Source organism: Chamaea fasciata, unplaced genomic scaffold (assembly GCF_029207755.1).
Source record: "Chamaea fasciata isolate MVZ Bird 193981 ecotype frontalis unplaced genomic scaffold, bChaFas1.0.hap1 SCAF_16, whole genome shotgun sequence".
Taxonomy (NCBI): Eukaryota; Metazoa; Chordata; class Aves; order Passeriformes; family Sylviidae; genus Chamaea; species Chamaea fasciata.
Window position 1 is genome coordinate 12,374,867 of NW_027094101.1, and position 24,734 is coordinate 12,399,600.

General features: G+C 38.5%; 1 protein-coding gene across 25 annotated transcripts in view; it reads right to left on the bottom strand.

The window, feature by feature from the left end:
- Positions 1-24,734, bottom strand: part of RBFOX1 (RNA binding fox-1 homolog 1) — a 1,151,565-nt gene that overhangs the window by 324,970 nt on the left and 801,861 nt on the right. The window contains exon 1 of one of the 25 annotated variants that reach the window (XM_066197709.1): positions 19,024-19,101. The exons of the other annotated variants lie outside the window; for them this stretch is intronic. Coding sequence (XP_066053806.1) covers positions 19,024-19,041 — 18 coding nt within the window. The 5' untranslated portion in view covers positions 19,042-19,101. Of the gene's footprint in view, positions 1-19,023; positions 19,102-24,734 lie in introns of those variants that run through there. 25 annotated transcript variants of the gene reach the window in all.

The following is a 24,734-nucleotide window of genomic DNA, read 5'->3' on the forward strand; positions in this document are numbered from 1 at the left end:
CAGTGGCTGAGGAAACCCTGAATTGTTAAGGGTCTGACAACCTGAATATTCAGCTGAATATTCCAGTCTTGTGCTTATTTTTACCCCACAAATAAGCTTACCAATGTCCAGGAGCCCAGTACGCCTTTTTGGCGCTGCAGAAATCGTTTCAGCAGAAATAAAGTGACTAAATCTGAGGATGTTTGCTGATAAAAGTACAGAACAATATGGGAGTCTTTTATCTCAAGGAATTACACATTCACTTGTCTACCTCGTTTTCTCTTTCCTCATATTTTTTTTCAAATAGCCACACAGTTGAACAGTACCGGATTTTTCACTCTCTTCCCCCAGCACACGGTACATTACAGAGCATACAATAACTGGGCGGGTTTTTTTTTTTCCACTAACTAGTAGATTTCTCTGTAGAGTTTCTCAGAATAAATTAAACCAAACCTCAGAGGCTGCTGCTATGATGAAAATTTTCAGCAGTCCTCCCAGAACAAAGCAGTTTCCTTCATGCATTAGAGTAAAACAGCATGTCAGTAAACAGGAAAGGCTCAGTCCTTTGTAAGAAGTAAAATAAAGTGTAAAATATCTGAGAATGCCACAGAGCTTAGGCTGTAGGTCTTGGTGGGCCAGGAGCAACCCCCTGGGATGCTCCCCTCAGCTGTCTTGCTAATGAGTACATTCAGCATTGCTCACACCACGGAGCACCCGGCTCCCCAAAAGCTGACAGAGGAGGAAACTGCAATTAAATCTGTGATGTAGTGCCCTTCCTATGGCTTGCCTTTGATAAATCCGAAACTAGACCCAGCTATGGAACAAATAAACAATACACACAAAAAAACCCAGAAGTTATTTGTTGCATTACACTTCTGCACTCGAGTAGGTGTTTTCTATATGAGGAAAAGAGTTTAAGTTACACCTTTAGAAGTCTTAAGGAAGAAGAACTAGAATCTTTTGTTTTTCACATTGTAATTGGCTCAGTGCCAAGATAAAGGCACCTGTTGGACTTTTTTAGCTGCTCTTCAAAGAATGAAGCTATTTTCTATTAGGCAGCTTGCTAAAAACTCTCCTAAACCGTTGAGTATAAAAAAAGAGAGAGCACAGAGATTTTTGGGGCTTTTTTAGGGTGGCTTAGCAGGTGTAAGGGACTCCCCTGCACTTTGCACGGCTTTTATTCTTTTGTCTTGTATCGTTTGTTATTTTCTCCTTTATCAAAACTTTTTTGCTTTTTCAAAACACCTCAGATCAAACCATCTTGCTAAATATTATTAAGCCATTTCTAAGAAGTTGCGGATCAACCCTCAGAACCTGATACACCTTTGTGAGACTCATAACAGACTGGCCTGACACAGAATTGTATCAGTTATTCTCCTCTGAAGTGATTTCTTCCCATGCACATCACCAGTGCTCATGTGCCTTCTGCTGCAGAACAACGAGGGAAATTCCTAATTCATGTTTCATTCTTCATACTCATTTATTTTAAATAAGGATCTCGCTTTCATCCTAGCTACTTCTGTAATATTGGCTGATTTTTAGATACAGTTATCACTGCCTTGGCTAGGGTCACATCCTGCGTGTCACAGCTGTCAAAGTGAGTGAAGCATCTCTGTTTGCTGTTCTTTGATCAAACAAAAAATTGTTTTCCCTTTCATTGAGAAAAGAAATTAATTTGCTAATTGAAAAAAAAAAAGAAAAAAAAAGAAGGCAGATTTGGTTAAACAGAAGGAAATATTCTGAAAAAGGTTTGAAAACATCTGGAGGGGATTTGCATGCACAGGTCCCGTGCTCATTTTAGGAAGTGGTGCTGATCAGTGCTTCTAACCAAGGGGTAAAGCAGGTGAGGAGACCCAAAAGAGTGACCAATGCAGAACACAGCTGGAAAAAAATTAGGAAAAAAGGGTTTGTTTCTTGTTTTGTTGCATCCATCGCAGAGGGAGCAGATAAGGGAAGGAGGTGCTGGCTGTGCAGGTGTTAATTCCATCCTGATGGAAGGTATTCCCTGGAATGCTCCCAGTGCTCAGGCTGTGCTGCTCAGCCCAGCTCCCTGAGCACGCCCTGACCTCAGAAAGCACAACTGCATGCACAGGTGAACCAACAACAGTGTCCAAGGCATTCCTTACACTTAACATTAATATTCCAAGACTCCTGCCTGCCTGCTGGAAGGATGGACCCAGGGCAGAAATTTGCAAAGACAGGTAGTGCCTGGGGTTGAAATCATTTCACTTGCTGATTATTCCACTGGTAATATTTTTCCTCTTGAGCAAAATTTCAAACAATTCAGCCCTGACACATTTTTAAAAATGCAGCAGTGGAGAGAACCATCGCTGTCTGTGGGCATCCTCTCCCTGCCTGTCATGATCACCAAGTGAACGTGAACGTCAAGAAAGAACAGAAAAAATGACTATGCTTAATTGTTGGGAAGCAATTCTTCTGACCCATGAAAGGATAGCACGTTTCAGTTCCCTAAGGATGTCAGTCTCTTTTTTTACAGAAGTAGAGAAGATGATGTTTTATTTGTTTCTGAAAGAGAAAAGTCTGGATGTGTTTTAAGTTAGGACATATATATATATGTATATACATTTATATATAAACATATACATATGTGTAGACACACACAGCTGTTTCCCTGATATATATCTCAATCACCCTTGATTGTATTTTCTAACAAGTTAGATTTCTCCCCCTTTTGTATTATAGTTGATTTTAGTCGTTATTAAAAAGTTCTGCAACTTTAATGCATGAAAGAACATGAATGTGATTAATTTCTTCTCCTAATGCAGTTTTGTTTTGTCAGACTGGTACTGACGACTGGAGAGGTCCAGTCTTACAATGGACTAATCGTGTTCCTACACGAAATATCCCAGATTTTCACAGGACAGAACCCTGACAAATACAGCAGGAATATTCATGGTTATCAGGCATCTCCTCCATTAAAATCTGAATGGAAAATAATTGGTATTTAAAGGTTCACGGCCTTAAAGAGGAAAAAAAAAATGGAATGTTTTAAGCAGTAGGTAGGGAAGCATCACCATTTTTCTTTTAAAACTTTTAAAAGGAAAACAGTAATGCTTTCATGTTTAGTCTATAAATCTAAAAATCTAGAACTATAACTCTACTGATCAGTAAACTTTCTTTACCTCCTTGCTTTCAGAAGGAAAACAGATGTATTTTCCTCCTACCTAGCTTTTTTTTGGTCTTATTTTACCATAAATTAATGATGTTTTCCCACTAACAGCTACTTGATTATCCACGAGACACAAGGCAACTCTGTAGTATTTGCCCAGGGAAAGACGCTGGAAAGCACTTCAGTAAATACCAGGCTGCAAAAAAGTGCTGCATTTTTTAATGAGTGCTGCTCAAAACCAAAGTCTTGGAATGTAAATAATGTCATGATCCTTTATTTTAAAAATTAAACAATACATTATGCACTAATATTTAAATGAAAAGCTCTGCATTCTAGGGCTCAATGAAATTGCTACTTCTGTAAATCCGTATCCTGCCATAAATACTAAGAAAATTTATTCAGATTGGCAAAGGTTGGAAAAGAAATACGTGGGTGTCCTTTAAGAGGGGCCTTAAAGAAAATGTTTAGCTAAAGAGAACTGATTTTCAGGACATGCACATGGAGATTTATTAGGGGAAAAAAAAAGGAGCAAAAGAAATAAAACCTAAAAATCTGAATTCCTGTAATTTGGCTGAACTTAAGTGACGGAAAAATATAGCCTGCCTTTTATTCAGTTTTCAAATACCTGCAAAGGGCAACCTGAAACTGAAAAATGGAGTAAGTGCAATGAGGCCTTTAGAATAATTATGTGTTGTTAATTGAAGAATGTTAATCATGTCATATTAGGAGGGAGAGAGGGTTAAATTGGTAAAATTTCAATTCACTTAGGCCTTATCTCTTGTTGGAATGAACCAGATGATTAATCCTTAATATTCTTCAGGGATACAGAGAACATCAGCAATTAAATTAACAACTACAAAGTTTATGCTCAGAGATTCAAAAATGAAAGACAGAAACACTTTAATTTTTCACAAGTTGTTACCTTAATTATCTTCTTATTGCTTCTGTCTCTTTTCCCTCGTTACAAAAACACACCCCTCAGTATTCCTGGATCCTTTAATTTGCTGTAGCTCAGCAACTGTGTAAGGAACGTCATCGGAGCTGCAAAAGTCATAAATCTTACTTTGTGCACACTCATTGGAAATAAATCCTTCTGCTGTACCCTGTCCCTGTGTTCCAACTGCAAGCGCTGACAAATTTTTGTTTCTTTACAAACAGGAGTGTCCATCAAAAGTTGCTGGCAGAAAAGGAAGGCTTGCTTAGCACAGAAAGTGAAGTTTCTTTTAGTAAAATATAAATGAAGTGAAAATATCTAAGCCAACCTAATAGTTATTGTGCAGTGCTGCCAGCACTAGGAAGGTAAAGGGATGAGTTCTCATGAAACCTTTTAATTCTGCAGTCATGAAAGTCAGAGTGTAGTTCCAGACCATTCATGAAAATTATGTACCACTAAGAGATCACAGACTGAGGTTTAAATGTTCTCTGCTTACAGAAGAAAACAGACAAAATGGAGGGCCTGAGGATGTGCTTGGGATTCTTTCTTAGGAGTTGCATTCGAACATGTGGAATCTCGTTATCAATACTGGCCTGCTTCACATATTGAATGATTTCAAATGTAATTGCTGGGAAAGCAAATGCTCCCACAAGCTGAATGCAAAAATCCATGCCCACGAAACACAGGGACTTGACATTGTTATCACCAAGCTTGCTTTCAAAATTATCAAAGTTTTAAAGTAAAATGTCATATCCCTGAAGGGTGCCCTTACAACAAATTATTAACGAAGCTCTATTGATCCTCACCCAAACAGCAAAATCTCAATAAATCTCCTCTGGACCTTTGGTGAAGCTGGAAAATGCATTACACCCCCCTACTGACCACAATTTTTATTATCGCTATTGTGTTTGCAGGGCAGTCAATTTTATACAGCATTACAAACTGCCAAGTGCTAAAGTGATTTCCTCTATTACTGAGGTCCATGTATTAAATTTAGTGAGGCACAATATCAGGCTTCAAATATTGCAGGGTTTGGAATTGAATGCAGCTGAGCCTAATGTTATCAACCTGACAAAAAAATACTGACATATTAAGTAGCAAATCATTTATTCATATTTGGGACTGGTTTTGTTTTTCTGTTCAGCTGCGTAGTTTTGGATTAGCCACAGTATTTCAAAATGGGACTGTTACTGTGAAGTCCAAAGGCACTGTGGAATAGATATTTCTTACACTTATTATGCACAGTAGATCAGAGAAATATGCCTCACTGACCTGTTATCACATAAAAATACATGTAAATTAATAAATTACTTTGCCTAATGCAGGTTTAGGCTGAAAATACTTTACCCCTTTAGAATGACCAGTGATAATCATTTCAGGTACTTTTTATCATAGTCAAATACAAAGCCTTAATGCTCAGATAAAGTTTCATTTTGTGCTCCTTTTTTAGCCTGATCATTCTTTTCCCTGCAGTCTGAAATATTTAAAGCTAGTGGATTTCTGAGCTTGTGGATACTATTTGAAACCTAGTTCTCTCTGAAATATGCCTGCTGTAAGGTACACCTGGAAGAACTCGTGTATCCAGGATAATCCAATACTTGTCCCGTATATTAATGATTGCTTACATCAATGGAAATAAAGATTTCTATAATTTCTTTGTCAATGGAAAACAAATTATTCTGTAACAAACTGAGAAGAGCTATCTGATATTCTAAGTTAAAAAAAAAAAAACCAACCCAGAAACCCACATTGATACCTGCAATTGTGAATGCCAGCTTTCTACCTTTTATAAATGACCTTACATACTGACAGGTCTGTGGTCTAATTGTGCAACTATTAAACTGCAAAAATTGCCACTTAAAATTGCTCACAGTGGATCTCTGGACAGAACTATCCGTCCTCATGCAAAAACTCCAGGGAAGATTCCTGTAACTTTCCCTCTGAAAATCTCTCTCCAATGTGCAGTACACTCCAGTGGGGAAGACTGAAAGCAAATGCCATTGACAGATTTGCACAACATTCTGAAAGTGACAGAAATCTCCAAAAAGAAGGAGAGAATTCCTCTTTTTAAACCCTTCCAGGCTAAATCACACATCTGGGTTCATTGGGAAGAGCCCGACAGTCTGGAGTCTTTTACTTTGGTTATTTCACTGCTGTAGCTAATTTTGCCCTAACGACTGTGTGGGATACTAAACTGTCCAAATCAATCATTACACAGTTCAGCACGGTGCTTTATATTGTCACAAGGCTTCGACATCTGTCTCATAGGAGACAGCAGGACAAAAATATTGCTACCTTGAACTTTGCTGTGGAGTTGAAAAGCCAGCTTTCGACTGGAGAGCATAATTCAAGCCCTGAATTTTGTGTCATTTTCCTCCCATGTGTCTTCCCCTCAGTCCTTCCTAGACAATTCTTGCAACACGAGTTGGCTGCAAGCAAACAAACAAGCAAACAGATGAATGCTGAAAAACAAGCATTAAATATTTAAATTTGGGAGCATTGCCCTTTTGGAGTTTTAAAGCACCCCAGGTGCTTTAGTTGCACGCTCTTTCCTCAAAAGATAAAGCATTTAACATAAGCTGACACTCAGACATCTCAGTCTCCTACACTGCCAGGGCTTCTTCTTGTCACCAAAAGAGATCAGATAATATTTTGCTAATTGGACTGAAAAATGCTCTTGGCATTCAGAGCCTTCCCACACACTCACTGCTGACTCCCAGCACCATGTGGGTCCCTGAACTGGCTTTATGGAAGTTTCTCTGTGTTCTGCAATCTCACCATAAATTGGACTCCTCTCCTCCAACGCCAACATTTAAATGTTAATAATTCTGTCTATTCGGTTCCATTGCAGAAATTCCACAGGAGTAGTGAGCAACAGCACCCTTCGTAGTTCTATGAGTAGAGCTAATGACACTACTTCTTTTGTTCCTGAAATGTTAATTAGCCCATAAGTCTGCCACTCGATAATGAAATATTTATTTTCCCGGAGTACTACATGTAACTTAAGAACTACAAGTGATACAATACATCTAGATGTATTACTGAATATAAAAATCATTATTCTTAACCAGGTTGTAATCTACACGGAAGAAACAATATATTATTACAAAGCACTTCCTAAATCACATGGGGGAGTACCATCCATTTTTGGCACTTCGCATTTTGGAAGAGCAGTCTCCGTTGTTTGCAAGAGTTCTTTAAAACGTTAAAAGAAAACAACAAAAAAACAAATAAACAAATAAAATTCCAACCTTAAACTACATTACATTTCACTTAGAATCATCAAGGATGTAACCAATTTGAAAATATTTTTCCCCATTTGTGACCTGAGTTTCTCAGAGTGTTGTTTGGCATCCTGACAAAAAAAATGGGTATGAACACCAAAAGAATGGAATCATCATGTTGGACTCAAAGCACTGGGGATGACTTTGAGAAATTGAAAAAGATGAGAGTAACCACCTAGCAGACTCTCAGAATCTGAGAGGAAAACAGCTACAAGAAGGGTAGAAGAATCAATTGCTGGCTAAGAAGCATGAAAGTGGGGAGCAAAGATCAGGATTTCCCTTAGTGGAAAAGGCCAGGTTAGGACAGGTTGAGTCCACTTTTATTGATGAGCATAAATCCACCTTTGATCAGCTCAGGGGCCCAGCTTGTGTCCTCTCCTAGACTGTTCCATCTCCATTGCAGGAGGCAGGTGGGAAAAGGAGGGAGCCTTGGTGCTGTGCCTGCACTGCTCAGCAGCAGCCAAAAAAGAGGTTGGTGTTACCTCTGTGCCTGCCTCACACCTAAATACAGCACCACATGGCTTCTGGGGGGACAATAAACTCCATCACCGCCAGACCCAAGACACTGATTCAAGCTTCTTTTCTGAAATTCTTCCTGAACAGAGATGAGGGAGACTTAAAGAAATCACTGGTAAACTTCTCCGGTGTGATTTCCAAATGGGGTGTCCAGGAATCCCCTCTCCTGTCACACAAGTACCTTTTGTTCAACACATTCGGGCTCTTTAGGGCCACACACGTGGTTTCAAAAATCAGCAACTCACAACAAATCATCAGGGAGAAAACACTTTGATAAGTAAGTGATACTGTGCTGTGATCAGGTGACCCTGCCACATCATTCTCAGGCCTATCCCACAGCTCCTTGGCCACTCTTGGCTTTTCAGCCCAGCATTTCTTCCAACACACAGTCATAATTCAGTGAGAAACTATTAAACAAAACAACTGTCATTTCTACAGTTGCCCTAATGAAATCCCAATAAATTTCACTGTTTGAGACTACTCTGTTGAAGAGCAGCTCATCTGAAAAGCAACAGCATGGTGGCATTTACATGAAATAGTTCCAAATGAGCAGAGCTATTAACATGTATAAAATCTATATGAAAACAAGATTCCCATACAGCAAATCATGCACAAAACAACTCATGGAAAATGGTAGGTTTGAACTTAACAAAGTCAGTGCAAGGAGACTGAAAGCACTGGTTAAAATAGCACCAGCACATGTGAAGCTGTACATGCTGAGTTTTCTATAAGGGAAGCTGCACTAAAACACTGAGCCAGTTAAACAATGTGCATCTAACAAAAACAGAGACAAGATTGCTTGGTCATATTTAGCTTATTTGACTGTGATAGCATTATTAAATTTGTTCCCTGACAAGACATACCTCTAAAGTAAATTAGAGTCATTTCATTAAAAGATGACTGACCCATATTACTTCAGTAGTATCACAGGGAAAAAAAAATCTTCAGCGTGTAGAACACTGCTGCAAAACATGAGTAAATATTAATTTCTCCATGTCCAACAGAATAAGACGTGAACAAGCTTGCTTTTCAGCAGGAAAGATTCCAATTGAACATGTGGCTCACTTGTGTGTGGTTTTTATAGCTAAGAGATAAATTTGACTTGTCTGTTTATAATTGCTTTTTATAAACCAATTTAAATTAAGAATTTGTTCACTGGCTGTGAACATCCGTATATTAACTTAAAACAGGATTGTTATCTTTGCTTTCACTGTGTAGTTTTACATTAATAGCATGATAACCTTCTGAAATAAGAGAGTAAATGTTTAACACACACATCAATAATGAATAGTAAGAAACAGAAGGGAACGAGGAACTTTTACAAGCGGCAATAACACGTCACTGCATCACACGACAGGATTCCTCACACGTGAGTTGTACAATGAGATGTTTTATGCCACCTCAGCTAGGCCTGGATGTATTATTAAATTACCTTCCTAGTCTTTACAAGGCTTAATTCCACATTCCTCATTTGTCTCCAGCACATTTTTCCTACAGCATTTGTAATTTTGTCTTCATGTTAGATCAGCTTTCTTCCCGTGCTTGACAGTAACCTCCTCTACTTGTCCTACTTCTCGTGAGGAATCATCCAATATACAAATCAAAATCTGCATCCTATTATTATTATTATCCTACTGCTGCTCATGGAGTCATCAAACATGTTGCCAGACATGCAGGAAGAAAAAAAAAAAAGTAACCAAAACACTCTGACTCTTAACCATCCAATTCAAAGAATTGCAGCCAAGTCCCACCAGGAAGGTGACACAGACCCTTTCCTAAAGCAAGTATTTAATTGCATTTCAGCCAAAATAAAACACCCCCAATTTTTTTTTTTGTTTTACAAAAATGGTCTTTGTTAGAATTAATTTTCCTTATCTGAGAGGGTGGTGCCATCTGTATCTACAACCAAAGCATAGCAATATAAAGACATTATTATTAAAGACAGTATTATCAAGTTACTCCAGATTCTGTGACAGTAAATAGAGTTTGAAACACATAAAGACAAAAAATAAGTTCATCCTGTGGGTTGCTTCAGAAGTTGAACCTTAGTAATGTCAAGAGGACACGATTTCTTCACATTTAACTGAAAAGGACAGTAACTGTTCTGATCTTAAATATTCTCCTTTCATTTCAGCTCCTTGACCTCTCTCCTTCATTTTCTTTCTCTTTCAGTGACATTTATTGTTTTCTCCTTCTTCCTGCTCCGTTCCTGTTGGATGCAGCATTTCCAGACAAGACTGGAGTGTGAAGGTCCTACTGGACAAACAACCCTGGCCATTGTGGGTGTTCCCTCACAAACAAAGTTCACTCAGCTTTCTCAGCACTTCCAGTGGCTAAAGAACACAGCAAGGAAGTAAAAAAATTACAGCTGGACTTTGCATTTATAATTAGGAGTTTCTCATGGCTGAGAATTAAATACCTGAAAGAAAAACGTGGTGCTATATTCCAATTACAACTTAATAGGGAAGAATGGGAGGTGTTGGGTATGTTCCCATGTGGTGCAATTTAGCTCAGATTCTTCTGCAAATTCATAGCATTGACTTGGGATATTTTCTGAACAACTCACGAGCTAAAGAAGTAAAATTGCTGAAAAGAGTAAGGCTGAAACCTTTCTTCAGTTTAGGTGCTTCAGTCATCTTACACATATTGAGTAAAAAATATATTTTTTTAAGACTTTCTTTTTCTTATGGCACAGCTTTAAAGCAGTTTTGGAGGCTCTATTCAGTATCCACACCATAGTAAAAACTAGAGCTGATAATTTTTAAATCAACAGTACAATGAATGTCACCATCTTAATACTAGCACTGCATTTACTCTTCAAATTGGTTTTATGAGAATCAAAATATTAAACGTTTCCATATTCCAATGTATATGCTTACCTGTGTTCACCCTTTGAGGAAAAAAAGTCATCGGCACAACGTTTCACTCTAAAGAATGTTGACAATTTTAAAATTTGGGTTTTTTTCAATTAAAAAACCCCCATATATTTGTTTTAAAAATCCTGATTAAAACAAACCAAAGCTCAAATAAACTAGGTCTCTGAATAAAAGTTTAAATCTCAAATTAAGGTAATTATAAATATTTGGTTTGATGTAATCTAAATCCAGCTTTTGGCTTGGAAAAAGTCACTTTTTAATCAAGTCACATCTCAGCAAACACAGTTTTGCTCTTCACTTCCTATTCCGTAACAATGGATGCTCTGCAAAAGCTTCAAGTGGAATATCTAGAAATTCAGCATTTCCCTTGGCTGCTGCTTTAATACTACTTGGAAAAGCACAGATTAACTCCACTTTAACTGCAGCCAGCAACCAGCTGCTTCACTGGAATTTCAATAGAAACAAAATTCCAAAAGCCCAAAGGACAAAAGTTTCATTAATTGCTGCAAATATTCCTAATAAAAGGAAGATTACATGGTCATGATGATTGCACCACTCAAAACATGAAATGTACAGCATTTTACTCATAGAATGACTACAGTTGAAGCGTTTTTTTCAATGATTTTCCAATTAATTAATACTGCTGTGATCAAAGTCTCAGTGAGGCAGACAGACCTTCCAGAGAACACAAAAGCAGAGACCTGAGTTTTATTGAGTGTGCTCATTACATCCCATCTCACCACAGTCCTGCTGAGAGCCCCACGTTTGTAACACACAGGCAGGAATCGGCTGGAATACAAACATTCCAATGTGAACAATCCCTCTGAACTTAGACCGTGTTTTCTAACCTAAAACCACTGCTGGTTGGGTAATTTTCATTTTTGTGAAACAAGTGGCACTTCCTTTTAGGTAAAGGTTAATATGAAGTTCCCAACTTTATAAAATGCATCCCTCTCAGCATGGACCAACCAGTCCATGCTGTGCCTAACGTTAGAGAGGAATGTTCACACACTCGAAAATAAATGGTTTTTGCATTTCAAGGTGACAAGTACAATGTCAGACACAATCAATCGATCACTGCATAATTATTATTGCAAATGATCCATATCCATGCTGCAAACCTTAAGGGGAATTTAATGAAGCAGGAAGCACATCAATAATAAGATCTACTTTGGTCTCTGTTAAATCTTGCAATTCACAAATATGTTGTCACATTTTATCCTTCCTTGAATTCCCGTAATTATATTTGAGGAGAAGCTCACTGAAAAGTAAAATTCAAACATACATCAGCTTTTTCCCTATAAAAGGAGTCCCTGTAGATTATATATACATTACAAAAGATTAAATGCACAAAACTCTACAAACATGACAATCTGGGAAGAAAACTCGAAATACCAATAATCAAACTTAGTCTGATGTATTTGGTTGACTTAAATCTGTGTTATGCCCATGGAGGAACACACAGGGAGCACGGCAAGAGTGAGAAAGAATTGAAGAGAGAAACTCCTGTGTCCTGACTGCAATCCCTCCATCCCTCCCTCACTGCCTTGCTGAAGAGTGGGAGTTGAACACATGGCGATAACAAAAAGCGTTCTTGGTTTTGTTGTTTTCCACTACCTGAATTAGATATTAAATTGACAAACTTAATTGGCAGAAATGATAATTGGAAATAAATGTCATCTCTTCCAAGGCAAGCCTGTTGTGTCTGTGACAGGGATCAGGAAGTGATCTCCATCTTCTGCTGTTTCATGAACTTTCTCATTCCAGTTCTTCCCATCCCTCCTCCCTCCCTGGCGCACTGAGGCAGAGTGAGAGTGAATTTGGCTGCTAGCTGGGTCCAGCCCATGACACAGCTGCCATCCTAATGGGGAAAAAAAAATATACCTAGTGTTTTAGAAACCTGTGTGAAAAGCAGTCATTTCTGCAGAAATGTTGGACTTCAGCTTTCTGGCTGCAGCAAGAACAGGTGGATTTCCATACTAGGCTATGACAAGGATCCAAACACAGATTCATCTGTTTGGCAAGGAAGGAATATCAATCCAGGAGCAGAAGGGGAAAAGGAAGCCATATGGAAAGACATCAAAAGATGCGAACAGATACCCAGACTTTGATTAGTAAACATGCCCTTTTGTTGATTAAGCTGTGAGACAGTCTAACCAGTTATAAAAGGTAAACCCAGCCTAGTGGCACTTGCACATTACAGTGAAAAGATAAGTCAGTCTTGGCTCTGGGACTACGACAGCTTCTCGAGCAGGCACAGTTCACTGGAAAAAATATCCAAAAGGAACACATCAAGAAATTAATCTCAAGACTCAAACAAGGTTTCTCAATTGCCCAGAAAAACCTTCAGGACTTGTTCATTCCTCTGCCTCCACGACTGAGGCCATCCCAACAGCAGCTAAGGTTCTGCAGCTGCAGCAGCTTAAACCCTCCGGCCACAGAAGTGATGTTCAGGAAGGATTTCCACTGAGATAACAATCGTGGGACAATAGGAGGACTCTAACCTGCCCACCCAGCCACATCTCCTGCAGCCTTTGTTCAATTCTTCCCTCACACACATCCCTGCCCTGATAAAGACACCCACGCAGTTCATTCAAAGCCCTGATGGAAACCAGTGCTATTAGGAGGGACACGATGAAGATAAGGTTAATTGGACAAGTGTAACTCCTTGTTAGAGGAAGAGGGGAGAGCTGATTGGGCAATTAAAGTCTACAGAACATATAATGCAACTTCAGAAGAGAACAGAGCAAGCCTGTCGTGCTGCCTTACACAAAATGCACGGATTCTGCTGGAAGAATTTTTAATAACTATTAATACCTATATTCTTGATGCTTAAACTCAGTTTGATCCTGCTTAAACTCAGTTTATGTGTGTTTGTGCCTAAAGGAGTGTACATTGCTTTTACAAACCAAAACTGTCTCACTTGCCTATCTGCAGTGCTGGACACAACAGAATGGTGTCCCACAAAATACCATAGCAGGGCAAGAAAACCCTTCAAAGAACTGAACATACCCAATGACCAAAAGTTGCTGTCAAATATTCTGAACTGAAATTGCTTTTCTCTTCTGTTTCATTTCTCTTTTCATGCTAAAAAAAGAGGTGATTTTGCTGAATGCCTTCATGCTTTGCATGCTAGTGTGACTTTTAGCTTTGTCATCACAACATGAATTATTATACATATGATTTTAAGCCAAATTAGGTGTGTGTTCCAATAGATACATAAAGACAGCCTACTGAGAATTGTCTTAGATTCTACCATAACTAATTGCAATCCTGTTTTCATTCAACACCTGTCAGTCCTTTCATTTTAGCCATCAAGACTGTAGATTTATAAATTGCAGTACTTCATTATTCAAGTTTATTGAGCCAGATACCCTTGAAGATCCTTACTATTCACATCGGCACGCTCTATTATGAAATAATTTTGTATTTTTCTGTGTTAATAATAAAAGGTACATATTTATTCAACATCAGCGGTCAGGCAGCCAGATGCAGAGGATGAAGCTACATGTTTTATTCAAGGTCTCAGTGGGAAGCAGAATGAGGATCACTCTGTCTCTGAAGACACCTGCAGTTTTTCTGCTAATATGTTTGATTTTTCTTAACTAAAAGGATCTAAATACTTTGATTACTCCATAATTCTATGCAATAAAATCTATACTGCTGAAGTGTTCCACTGACAATGTTTTCAGCAGAGTCATTCTTTCAGCTCAGTTCATGCTGGATCTCACTGTCTGTAACTCTTTAAGCACAGTCAGGGGTGCATTTTGTCTTAGACTAGGGTGTTTTTGGAAAGTCCTCATTGAGGAGAGCAATCCTTTGCTTAATGCAAACAATGCCAATGTTGCAAAATACACAGCAGGTAAAGTTACCCCAAAAAAATATGAGCATTGTATTTGCTCCTTACTCCAATTAAAAAAATCTAATGTTTTGTTCCTTTATTATTTCAGTCATCTTTGCATTTGTTTAGGGTTCTCATTTCCTTTAGAAAAAAAGCCCTTACAGGGCTGGAAATGACACCCTTCCCTAAGCCAGGAGAGAGGCACACTCTGTGCCCGCACACACTGGCTGTATAAAAACATACAGATTTTGGTCAGTTGAATAAAATACCATCTGTTTTTGAATATGGGAACTGACACAGACTCCTGTATGTGTATTGCGATGCCTCTGAATAGGAGAAACACCAGAATTGCAAGCATAAAGGAGTTTAAACTCCTAAATAAGCAGATGAAATTTGTGCTAGAGTCTGTTACTTCCTTTTCCTCCAGACTTCTTCCCAGATGTTAATCTAAAGAACATTCTGCTAATTCAGACAAGTACAATTCTCTGTATTGGACCCAAAAGCTATACTCTACAGAGTTGTCAAAACAGTGTCCTACTGCCAGAAGAAATTATCTTGTTGCTATTGCATACACTTTTGGGCTTCTTTTTTCAATCTGTTTCTCTGTATCTGCCTACTCTAGTTTCGGGGAAGAAAAAAAAAAATTTCATTTGCTGACATGCTTTCTGCCTTGTTTGATCAAGTATCATTCTGAAGCTGCAGCTGAAAAAAGTTCTGCTAAATATACACAAAATTTCTGACAACTCCTTCCCTATTATTAAAAAGAACAGCAGACTGACAGGAATGAAGCACACCTCTGACTAAGCCGACACTAATCAGATGTTTATAAAATTTATAAAACTGTATTATGGTGCATTAAGGAAATTTGAGTCCAGCATTGTAGCACACAACAAAATGTGGAAAACTAATAATTTGTATTTTAAAAATGTATTTACCAATGACTTTTTTCCAGTTTTTCCTACAAAAAAATTTGATTGCATTTGACTTTTTCATGGCATATAGTAACTTTAAAACCCCCAACTTCTAACACGGAATGTGAAAATTGAACATGAGAACTCAAAACAGTCCAGTCTGAACAACCGGAGGGAAAACAGCCAACCGTGGAACTGTTTTCTTGGGAATCAAGCAGTTCCTTGTGCTGTCATGTGCACAAACTACGCTTATTTTTGAAAGTATGAAAAAGAGGAGGAGGAATAGTGTACAGAAAGAGGGGGTTTGCAAGGCTGAGGACTCTGAAAGATGGGGAGCAGCCTCAGCTTTCAGCCATCAACTTTCATTTCACCACCAAAAGTTACAGGCTAAGCACGAGTCAGCAGCCTTAGAACCCTCCAACTGGAAAAACCCCAACACAAATATTTGTTACATTCTGAGCAAACCCCATCACCTCTGGGGAGGTGAAATACACAGGAAATGGGAATGGTGATCTGCAGGAACACCCTGAGTCACTGCAACAATCTCATCTGGGGAGAAAGGGGAAGCAGCAGATGGAAAAGGGTCTGTACCCCTCAGAGGGAATAAATCCCCTTTTGACTTCACCACTTCCTAAATCAGTAACGCCCGAAAGGCCCCAGAGTTTCTTGGTCAGTGTGAACTCCGACACTGCTGAACTCTGATTCCTACAGCACAGATGTCTGTGCATAAAGTGCCAGACCAAAAAAAGATCTCCTTTGCCCAGGGAAGGAGGAAAGTATAAATACAAACACCATTTAATTGCTTAGGCTGTCAACAAATATGGATTTCCTTTGACAGGGTTAACAGTACTAAAAACTTCCTTTACTTTCTGAAATTTGGAAGTAAGTATTTAAACCACAGCACCTAATCAAGCCTGTTCCATTCAACAGACTGAATTAGTGTCTGTGCTGTGCATTCCTGCACAATGTTTCTAGTTAGCTAAACACGTTCAGCTTGCAATAAAAGGAACTTTGTACCACTATCATCAGTAGAATTCAAAAAAGAAAAGACATCAAACTGTTCCAGGATACTACTTAGTAAGACATTAGAAAATGGGAAGAAATCAAAATTTTCTTTTACTTTGTAAATATCCAAAATGTTTCTACGTTTCACGTGATATGAAACAACAGGTAAGCACGGCCACACGAACAAATGAATACTCTGAAAAAATCTCAGTCAATGTAATAAATTAACTTTAAGCCCTTGAAAAAGGGAAGGCTACATTCTCACACAAGTTGGCTACTTTAAATTTTAATAATATTGCTGAGAAGCTTTTTATAATTATTTAAAAAATTGATGTGATGCCAGGAGAAAGCATTTCAAGTGCTGCTCTGAGTTTATACCTTGCACCTACATTTATTCAAAGTCTCCTGTTTACCTACTGCATCCTTTACATTTGCTGCATCTTAGGTACCTATGCATAGCCACTTAATGAATAGAGCTTAAAAATCATAACATTTCAGAAAAAAAAAATCTATGAGTGCAAATCCTCTATTTCCATTAAAAATGACGTAACAGTGTTCTGCTACAATTTAAAAAAAATTGTTCTCTGCTTCTTCCTACTAATCTTGAGATTTTATACAAATAATTTCGACTAGAAAAGTCCAGTTGCTCATGGGAAGAATACTCAACACTCAGGTGTAGTAGTGCCAAAAGAAAGAGGGGCTGTTTAAAGAATTCTGCAAATCAGAAAACCAGAACGTACAGCAAATAATGTAAGTAAAAAGGAAAAAAAAAATAATTGAGTGAACACACTTTTAAATGTGAAATATAAATTACTAGTACCTTTATATGACTTACTAGGAGCTTTGAAAACCAGGAATTGGTACCAGGAGAAACTGCCTGTTACCAGGGTTGTTTTGCTTAAAGCATTTATATACATCTCCAAGAAGAATAACTAGAAAAGTTCATCAAAAATAAAAAACACAGCACACTAAAAGTGATAGAAATCTGCATAGCTACCTGCAAGAAAACCTATTTCATTAAATTTTCAAATTAACAACGATTCCTTGGCTTGTGGAGGAAGAAGATCCCTGGCTTTTAAACCTTTTGAGCCTGTGCCACAGAGAACCAGATTAATACACAATAATGCATGTCCTTTCACCTTAGTGTTCATGTTAGAAAGAAGGGCTTATCCTCACTTATTTACTGTGCATCTCCTTTGGATGATGGCAACTTAACACCACAGCACAACCTGAATGCAAGACAGGCTGCTGCAGCTGCGGGATCTGATTTATAAATCTAAAAAGAGAATGAAATTAATCCTTGCAGCAGCAGCTTCAGTACAGAATGGTGGGAAGGGTTAAAAACCAGCAGCAGTCGGGGCTGCCGGTAAATGCACACACACACTGGTGAAAATTCAAGGGACTGGTACTACAGAAGCCAGGGAAAAAGAAAAAAGACAAAATCATAAGGCTCAGTGATTGGTGAGCTCCCGAAACGATAGCACAGGTCAGAGTACTGAAATAACAAACTCAAAAGTCTCCACGCAGAGCCTTTTGCAGGGATGACAAAAGTTACTGAGATATACTGGAGGGTCAACAGGAATGAGAAGAAAGCCTAAAGGGAGATTTACAGCGTGAGGCAGGAGCGATTTAAACAGAGCAGGAGTGATTACTGATAATATCTCTGAGACTTCGCTGCAGCCTGTTTTGCAGAGGTGGCCCAGATTAGCTGCACGCCTGGCTATTTTTACATACATTTAAATTAAATAAATAAATAGATTGTCAAACGAGATTAGTTTAAAATATTTTCCCAGAAGATGTACGGGCTTTGAAGAGGAACACAGAAAAGCTTTTAAGTATGCAGATTTCTTCACTGATTTCTTTGTGGGTTTGTTTAGCTAAGAAAAAAAAAAACAAAACCACCGTTCTGTATCAAAACCTGGATGAATTCACAGGTTAATAACTTCACTGATTCAAAACATACATGGCACAACACAACATTATTTTTAAGGTGAGCAGACTTTGCTGCAAGGAATCAAAACAATGCTGAAGATAAAATCACAGGAATAGGAACATAATATCTTTCTTTATCTGCAGTTGTCGATTGCCAGAAACTTCAAAAGCCAGGACAGACTGTGACAATTAGTTAATAAAAGCAACTGGGTTAAGTAACACACATTAGAAGTTTTAATCGCATTAAGATTGTTTCATTTCTTACAAAGAAAGCAAATTCTGAGCAACCACAAGTGATGCAGCATTCATTCCCTTTGTAACTGAAGCACACAGTGAATCTCACACAATTGCAGTATGTTCTCAGGCAATGAAAAGAAAGCAGTGCACTCTGCCACATCCTGCAAATCATGAAAATAAATCCCAGCTCCACGTTAATGACCCGGTTTGTTTAAACTCTGCCTGGAAATACAAGCACATGTACTGCACCCCAGCCACGCTCCCCTGCAGCACACACACCTCACACAGCACAAAACACGCTGCAACTACAGCCTAAAATCCACACTCCCAAAGTCCGTTTATTAACAAAAGATTGACATGGAGAGAGACACTACCTACCCACAAATACATCATCATCTTGAAAGAAATCAAGGGCTCTGTCAGCAAACAGAAGTCTCCTTACTTCACCAAGTATGTCTGGAAGGAAAACTGAAAACAGTGGGTAGAAAATCTTGCCTTTTTTTTCTGTCAAGTCCTCACAGTTCTCTTCTCATACAAGGTCTTTTTTTTAGTTTGTTTATGAGAATAGCATTCGTTCAGTGGCTCTTTCTGCGTGTGAAGTGACTTGCTTCAGGCTGTCTTTTTTCTTCCCCTTTTCTCCCTAACTCAGTCTGTCCTTTCTTTACTGTCAAGCTTGCTTAGGTAACAGTTCTTGGTGTATCTATTTAATGAGCAGGTCCGTGCACTAAAGGCAGCCAACTACACTGGAGGGGGGGGAGGAGAGAGAAAAAAAAAAGTAATAATAAATAAATAAATGGGAATATACCACTTCCTGATTATTATTATTATTGGATCTCCAGATGCCCCCTCTGTAGGAATTTATAGGAGGATTTCTGAGACGTCTTGAGGGAGGGGGGGAATCCTCAGAGTGACTCCTCTGGCTCTCGAGCCATTACCTCTCCCTGCCGAAGGACCCAGTTCACAAATCCCACATTCGAGAAATTTTTAAACTCAAAGCAAAGCCCCTACAGAAAAGAAAGGAACATGTACTGCACCCTGCTTCTCCTTTATCTCTTTAAATGTACTTCAGATAAAAGCTGCATCCAGTCAGGTCAAGGCCTTTCCCAATCTTATTACGCTCACCCAGGAGTGTTCAACACACTTTTCTACAGCCATCTACTGTCTCCACAGTGTTATTGCTGCTGTTCCTGCTGCCAGCACGAGGAACAGGCAATACAAACAGTAAATCAGACTACAGCAGAAGTGGTTGGGCTAATTGGATTTATTTTTGGAAGGATTTTTTTTTTTTCTTACTGTAATACATATTTCAAAATCAAAGTTATGATTGTGATTTGCATATTTAATAAAGGTTAATAAAGAGAACTGCATCTTTTGCTCTTTTTTTTTAAGTTGAATGTACTTTATGCAAATGAGTGAGCATGCAAGGGGCTAGAGTTTTTTTTTGATTGACATTTGGACTTTTATCCTTTGCTACAAGAAATTACTTTTAACTCATTTAACCCATCTCATTAAAGCACACAATCTACTTAGTCAGTTGATCAACATCACTCTCAGGTGAGAAACAATTTTAAAATGTAAAGGAGACAAATCTTAGTTACTTTTAAGGCTACATTATTGGACTTGAAAATGAGAGACAATAGTAAAACAAGACTGGGGGGAGCAAACTAAAATCCACAGCACTAAACCAACTGAAATCTGCCACCAGGGTGAAGTCTGCATAAAAATAACATCTGGTTTTTAATAACATTGACAGTTCAGAGCTGATTCAACAGAAAAACAAAGAGATCAATTCATGTGGCACTTTGCACTAAGATTTCAATAGAGAGGTTTATACAGAGGAACAAATACATAAACACACACCGAGCTATTTGTGTTTCATCTGCAAAATACTACGTCCAGACAAAGTAACGTTGCCTCTTTTAGTAAAGGAAAAAGGCAAAGATTTAACACGGCAATTCCTAAAGTGGTAATTCTTACTGTAACGTGCAACAACAATAACATTAGTATAAGTTTAGTGCAGATTCAGGAATCAAAGCCACTTCCTTCACCTGGGTAGACTACAAGAGGAAAAGAAAACCCTTTTGTTTCCAGTTTTGAGTTGTTTAAACGATCTGTCAGTTTAGCCACCAATACTATCAGGCCTAACCCAGCCACCTTTAAGCTGCACACCTTCACCTCCTTTAGTCTCCTGCACAGTGCACCGTGTTCTGTAGTCAGTTACACTGCAATAAACCTGAAATATCATGTTAGAATGAATTACATTATACTGGTTAGGCTGAAAATACATTTTCTGATAATGTATCTGAACATCTGCCAGCCAGCAGTTCTTTCTATCTGTGCACCTCAACTGAACACAGGAGGCTTTAGAATTTTCAAAGACTAGTTAAAGATTTTATTAATGTGATAAAAGACTGTGCACAGCTATTGCCTATAAATCACTTCTGTATCAAAAATTCCCTGTTTTGGAGCATAGGCAGCATATGAAACTTCAGGGAATGGTGTCCCAAGGCTTTCAGCTACTCTCTCTGTACTCTAAATTCTCTTCATTATTACATTGGTTGGTTACTCAGTCAATTCTTCACATCTTATTCCTCCAAACAAGAGGGAGAGTTTCTAATGCTGCTGTACAAACCCATTCACTTGAAGTGTTTCATTTTTCACACAGATGTTATTCAATACTTTGTCAGATCGTCTGTAGTTCCTGTGCAGGTAGAAAAACGCGGATAAAAAGATGACTGAAAGCAGGTGTATTACTCTGGTTTTTGCACCTATGTCTGAAGTTTAAATGGAGCCCTGCTTGCTAAGGTCACTTCTTACATGTGCTGGATTTGCAAACAATGTGAAAAAAGTAAATAGAAGGTCCTGACCACGACCCTTTTAACAAAGGCTGGTCCAGAAGAGCTGACATCGGGTTCAGGTCAAAGGCTATTGAAATCAATGAGAACTTTGTTGTTTTAAAAAACAGGTAGTCAGAAAGTGTTACCACTCTGGGCATTTGCTATTGGCTGCTATAATGGCCCAGTTCCTCTGGTGCTCCCCAGGATGTTCACCTGGGGCTCTCACACAGGGGTTCTCACAGGGACTTTCAGCTTCACAACCAGCATTGCTGTGTGAGCTCCTACCATTGCCTGAACTTTTATAATCAAACAATATCATTTATTTTCCCTACGGAATCACGAGGGATTGGTGAAATATTAAGGGTAGATAAAAATATATGTTGGTAACAGCAACAATGAAATAACAAATGGTGTGCTCATAATTAATCAAGATTAGTTATATATGTGATCAGCACATTCTTACTGGCACCTGAACAGTTCCCATTTCTAAAAAATCAAGCTGTAGATTCTAGGAGTTCCATTACCTTATTAAAGGACCATAATTCATAGACATATCTTGGCATATTTATTAATGACACAGAAGATTGGAAATAGCACTGATATTTCTGCTTACTGCATTGGAAGATAAGAAAATGCAGACTAAGTTCCTCCTTTTGCAGGGGATGTAAGACTCCTAGGAACTGCAGGAATATTAAAACAAGCTCAGTGCTAAATGCTGTAATCTCTGTTTTTCCAGGTGATATATGATCATATACAAGGGTATCAAAATCATAGATTTGACTAATGGACTGCAAAGACAAAACTTACTGACTTTGATGAGTCTGTGTTTGCAACTAACATCTCTGTTCTTCCAAATTTAAACCAGAGGGATTTAATAATTCTTAAAGCCCAAAAAGCCTAAGAAAGGAGGGAGGGAATGTGAGGGTAATGATTACCTTGCTGTTACTGGTAATGAACTGGTTTCTTTTAATTCAACTTCCCCAAGAAAAGATACAAATGATGCCCATGATACATGAGCTGCAACAACACTAAAATCTCACGTAATTTACACAGAATTCAAAAATAATTTAAAGCATTTAAAAGGCTAGAAATATTTGTGTTTGTGCTTAATTTCCACACCTTAACAGCTTCATCTATCATGGCTGTACATGAAATGAAAAACTGCAAATTCTTGGGAGGTATGGAAACAAAACAAGCCCTTAATCTATTCCTGTGTCACTGCAGTTTTAAGGGGGTGGGTTTTGCTTTTTCTGGTTTTTGCTTTTAGGATTTCAGCATAAATGCAGAAGAGCAACTGAAGTGTAACTTTATGTACATCTCAGTGGGTTTATAAACTCCATGTTTTCACCACACAGGGTTTTTTTGTTTGTTTGTTTGGGTTTTTTGTTTGTTTGTTTTTTCCCATTTTCAATTAATTTCTACTACTCTAGCCCTTCTGTCACTTTTGATGTAAGAAATTGGTTTCTGTGCTCATTTGCTGTACAACAAGGTCACAATATTATCCCAAGAAGGCCTGAGGAGCAACCAGCCAACAATCTGGTCACTGGAGCTCAGCACAATTTAAAATCCCCAGTGAGGATTCCTGGCTGTGATGAACTGTGCTCAGTGCACACTCCAAGGGGGACAAGCAGGATGAAGGCAGACGGGACCTTCCTCAGGTCCCAGATTCCATGGCACACTCATGGGCTGCACACAGCTGATCATTTCCCACAGAACCAGCAATAGAACACTTTGCTTTCCCTTTTCTTAGCACAGGAAGGCGAAGGGAAGGAAACCATGAGGGCTCTGCGCCTTTGTCTGGTACAAACACTCCATTTGTGAGGTGTCTGCAACACAGTCCACGGCTTATTTCTCCCAACACTCAAACATTCTATCCTGACAGAACTCAGGGTAACTAAGTGATTATAATGAAGCCAAATTATTAGTGCGCACTGTTCAGTTAGTAAGAGCTCAATCAATCCCTTACCCATCATTTCAGTGGCAGGTGCTACATAGCTGCAGCTTCTCCACTCTCTTTGGTGCGAACAGACCCAGCCAATAGTTCTGCCACAGAGAAGCCACAGGACAACCTCACATAACCTCTCCTGGTTTTAGGACATCATCTGGACTCCAGCTTCAGTCTGATCAGGGAGGGTGTTACTGTGGGTTTATGATGGATTTGACTTTACTTAAATAAGGTCTGTGAAAGAAAAGTTTAACACAAGGACAGTGGGAGCAGAATTTACCTGCTGCAAGAAAAGAGTTTTAACTAAAATCCCTGAACTGTTAGCACACTCTCCAGTTTTCTTCTGGACAACGCCCAGGTGTGTGTGTGTGCAAATCTTCCCTTTGACTTTAGATACTCAGCTTATACAGATCACAAAAAGAAACAAATCTGTTTCAGCATGTAATCATTCACACTTGAACAAAGCAAGCTAGATATCAAATATTGAGTACTGGCAACAAGTGGCTCTCAATTCATCTGTTCCTTGAGAACTTAGATTGGTTGACTAAAATTGAATGAATTAAGTATCCCAGGACACTCTGGAGCAGAAAAAAGAAACTAATGTCATCAGTAAAATTACCTCCAGGCAAATGTTTGCTTTGCTTTAGTCAACATCTTCCTTCCACTGCCCATAAAATCTTTGCTTCGAGAGAACACAAAGATGACTCACAATCTTATAATGCATTTTTAAAACCTGGCAGAGGGTATTTCCATCTTCACAGTAGGACACATAATTATATTCTCCTTAGAACAGGCTAATCTGAAACCAACTATTGCTAACTATTATCTAGTTATTGAAACACAGAAAAAACAATCTCTTTTCAAGATACTACACTCAGATTTGCTTTGGGTAAAGATCTGCTCCCCAGTAGTGGAGGCAGCTAATCCCATTCCTCAGGTAACATCAGCCCCATGCTGCTGCTGGCAGAACCATCAATCAGCTCACCTCAGCTAACGCAGAGCCCTGATGGGCTGAGAGAGGGATGGCACTCAGATAAATAAATAAAACTTGCCACACTTGCACAATAAATCAATACCAAGTTGTCTCTAGGACTTCTTTAAGTAATTGCAACTATTGTAAGGTAAGATTTTGTTTTAAAAAAGGGAGTAGGGGTTAACATTTGGTAATCATCACTAATATGATAAAAGGTTCCTATTACCACTGACTTAAGGACTTCTTCCCTGTAATTTTCAGTTTATGAGTATATAAATTGCTTTCTTATTTAGTGCAGGCTCCTTAAATCCTGAAGTCTTTATGCACTGGATGA